At 33.8% G+C, this 3907-nt stretch overlaps 1 protein-coding gene across 1 annotated transcript; it reads right to left on the bottom strand.

Annotated features, from left to right (window-relative positions):
* Positions 1-2498: 2498 nt before the first annotated feature.
* LOC105762822 (ethylene-responsive transcription factor ERF109) lies at positions 2499-3650 on the bottom strand. The gene has a single exon (XM_012580743.2). The coding sequence runs from the start codon at positions 3516-3518 to the stop codon at positions 2688-2690; it is 831 nt and encodes a 276-aa protein (XP_012436197.1). The 5' UTR covers positions 3519-3650; the 3' UTR covers positions 2499-2687.
* Positions 3651-3907: the final 257 nt, after the last annotated feature.

Here is a 3907-nt window from a genome sequence, read left to right as displayed (position 1 = left end):
TTAAAAGGAGATTTGATTAACTCAAACTTTCTATTCAAATTTCATACGAAGAGGTTGTTTTCAAAATCATCAATTTTTTTCATATAATGTACATGGCCCAGCTATAAAATAATAAATAAATAAATTTCAAAATATCGTTTTATTTAGTTCTAATTTTATATTTTATATTTAAAATATTTATATATATTTACAAATATAAAGATATTTATATTGCCCATTTTTTAATTTTTAATATAATTATTTTTATCTCATCAAATTTCAATAACCTAATTTTCTTTTAATAAACTATTTATCTAGACAAAATAATCACAAATACTAATATTTTGAAATACTAACATTTTAAAATCCATAATCTAACCTATGCATTTTGTTATCATTTCTGATTGGACGATTCATTAATTCAATTGGTGAAAGATTATAAATGGATAAAAAAATTATTTTTACTGGAGATTAGGAATAGATAGACTTTCTAAAGGGTCCATATTACTAACAGGATTTATCACCACTTTAGCGATTTTGGTGGCTTGTCTAGTTACTCGAGATTCGCGATTATTTCATTTCTTGATACTAGCAATGTACGGCGGTCAAATAGGATCATTTTCTTCTCGAGACTTTTTACTTTTTTCCATCATGTTTGTACACTGCAAGGGGTTCTGTTTTTCTATTAATAGGAGTTTTGGGTCTTTGTTTATACGGTTCTAATGAACCAACATTAAATTTTGAAACATTAGTTAGTCACATTGGAAATCATATTTTAAACTCAAGCTCTCATACCTACAACATAACGATCTTACCATTGGGTCAAGAAATTATTGAAAGAGATTACAACTTTTTTTAAAGTTGATAAGTAAAATTTTCTCCAAATTTTTAAATCATCATTTAACTCGAAACTTATGTATATAAATTTTTAACATGTTTGACAGGAGAATCTTGTCTTTCATCTCTTTTCTTCAAATCTCAAATTTGCATATACAAATTTCTAGCACACTTATGATTCCAAATACGATTGTGGTGTGGTTCTAGTCATGCACATGAACAATATTATATGATCATGTTTCCATGGAAGATATTATTATGGTATGCAATTGCTCAATCTCTGCATTAGGTTATTTTTCTAATTATACACGTGGATAATGTTGGAGAATCAATCTGAAAACTGTACGATGATGCATCTCATCCCAATTCATTCTTTAAACAATGCTATTATTTAAACAATTTTTCAACTCAAGTCCCAAATGCATTATTATTTAAATTTAGTTTTTATATTATTATTAAAAAACATTTTGAGTTAATGTTGTTTATCAATTTAATTAACAATCAAACTTAGTTTTCTAGATCAATTATGAAAAAATAGATAATATTATATTTGTTTCATTGAAAGCAAATTTTAAAAATAATTTAAAAAATTATCAAAAAAAAAAACAATCATGTCTAATTTTCTGCTTTTAGTGAAACATACCAACAATAATGATGTTTTTTTTCTATGAAAATCTCGAAAATATTGTAACACAGTATTGTAGGCAAAATTTATGTAAAATAAGAAAATGTCTGTATTTATATGAAATATGTTAGTGAGTTAACGCGGTTGGTGAACAATGAAGTGAGGGGAGTTTTGTTGTTTTGTTAAAATATGAAATTAGATGATACTATGCCCCACACTGCATTCTTAATATCTGTTTATTTAGTTTAGGGTTGGGGTTTTGCCACTCTCCGCATCTCAGTCTGACCTCATCATCCTCCTTTTTATCACCACGTGATGAATGCTTTCAATTCAGCACATTCTAAATGTGATCAATATCTTATTATTTTAATTAACTCAATTATATTGATATTACACCCAAAAAATGCTATATTTGTAAGAGATTATTTTTATATTTTTTATTGAATTAAATTAAAATATCATATATATATATATATGTATAAATAATTAAACTGCATCTCCTTCAAAGAAATAAACCTGAAATTTTAATTTGATATAATTTAAATATATATGGAGATTTAATCTCAGTTCATTTACACACATTTTAAAAAATAAATACATGAATTTATTTTAATATAGGATTAATGAAATGAAAATTTTATTATGTAAAAAATAAAAATAAAAAACTCTGCATCACATTATCCATTTTAGAGTAAAAGAGATGATTAAAATTAAAAGTCGCATAATTCACATGTTAAAATAAAGGGGTCCCACCTACCAACATTGTTGATCGCACGTCACTGAACACTATGTGTGTGTGCTGCTTTCGTCAGGTGGGATGGGAAGTTGCTTTCAGTCAATTGTGGGTCCCAACTCGTCTGTGAAATTTAGTACTACTTTTGCAGTCCCAGATGGCAAGAAAGCCAACTGGTTTTGCAGTTTTCAGCGTGGTGACCACCCACATCCATGCCAACACCCCAAACCAGTGTGATTTAGATTCCTCGAAAATGGAAGTGATTTCTTTTTTTATTTAATTATTCAATTAATGGTTACTATAAAAACAAATAAAATTCCATGATTGATTAACTAATATCACATTTTATATATTGAAGAAGTAGCAGACATTGAGAAGTTAGAATTGTACAGTAAATAATGATCACCCTAAACAGAATTTCACTTATCACCATCATCATACTCTTTCTTTATAAAATAAGGAAGAGCCTGCCTGTCCTCTGCCGGTAAAACCCCAAGATTCAACTTCGAGTGATTAAAAAGTATGAACATTCCCGGTAGTAACAGTAGTGGTAGCTGAATCGGAGGAGTAACTGTCCCCACCAAATTCTGACATCGTCATCATCCATTGTTGAATCTCATCTTCGCCTATTGCATCCCAAAACTCAGTCGACCCCAATCCTTTTTCAGTATCCATTTCCATGCTAATCACATCATTTCTTTCCTTTTCTTTTTGCACAGACCTGGTACTAATTTCATGATCAAACCCCACGGCAGTTGCTGCAGCTGGCGGCGGCGGTATTACATCGGCTTTGCTGTTGCTGTCAGGGAATGGGAAGTTGAGTTTAGCTCTTGGCCCCCGGAAATCAATAGCTGCTTTATCGTAAGCGCGAGCTGCTTCCTCCGCGGTGTTGAAGGTTCCAAGCCAGACCCTTGTGGCACGCCTTGGGTCTCGAATCTCCGCAGCCCATTTGCCCCATGGCCTTTGCCGGACCCCTCTGTAGTTTTTCTTTACTCGTTTTGTTTTAGTTTTAATTGCAGAGGTGGTGGTGGTAGCACTAGTTGTCCCTTTTTTTTCCTCTTGCTGACTTGGCGGGAAAAGATTGCACCCCAGGCAACCGTCAAATTTGCACACGTGGCACTTATCCAGAACTTCGCTCACTTGAAATACCATGTTCCCGCGATCAGCGTTGAACCCACCAGTAAAAGTAGAAGCCGAACCTCCGGGAGCACCGAAATCGAAACGAAGGTCAGCGGAGGAGGAGGAAGGAGTGGAACCAGTGATGACGTTTTTGAGGGTGGAAACCATGACGGAGATTTCTTGTTCGGAAGAAAGAGGATGAAGCGGTGGAGGAGGAGGCGACATTAAACGGCGGCGGAGCCGGGATAAATCCCTGTGTAAGCGCGAAAGGGAAGTGGAGGTGAATTGTGAAAAGTCTCTGACTTTGTTTGGCGTTGTACACTGAACTCTTGTCTGAGTTTCGAGGTTTCAGTCTGAAGAGAGCAGAGAAGAGTTTTATACGGAGACCTGAGAGAGTGTCATGCCAGCTGGTAACACCGTCAAGACACGGCTTAGGCGAAGTAATCAGGTTTTGTCGGGCACGTGGGTATTGAGGTGGCAGATAACGTCATTTCTGACATAAGAAATATTAAAGACAAAAAGTGGAGAGTGACGTAACAAAGCGACAAAGACCCTGTCGACCAAAGCGTTGGCAGTTAGTGGTTATTGCCGTTTCTTTCTTTCATCTTACTTTC

Source organism: Gossypium raimondii, chromosome 12, assembly GCF_025698545.1.
Source record: "Gossypium raimondii isolate GPD5lz chromosome 12, ASM2569854v1, whole genome shotgun sequence".
NCBI classification, from domain to species: domain Eukaryota; kingdom Viridiplantae; phylum Streptophyta; class Magnoliopsida; order Malvales; family Malvaceae; genus Gossypium; species Gossypium raimondii.
Note: the sequence above shows the minus strand (reverse complement) of the source record. Positions and strands in the feature narration are given on the sequence as shown.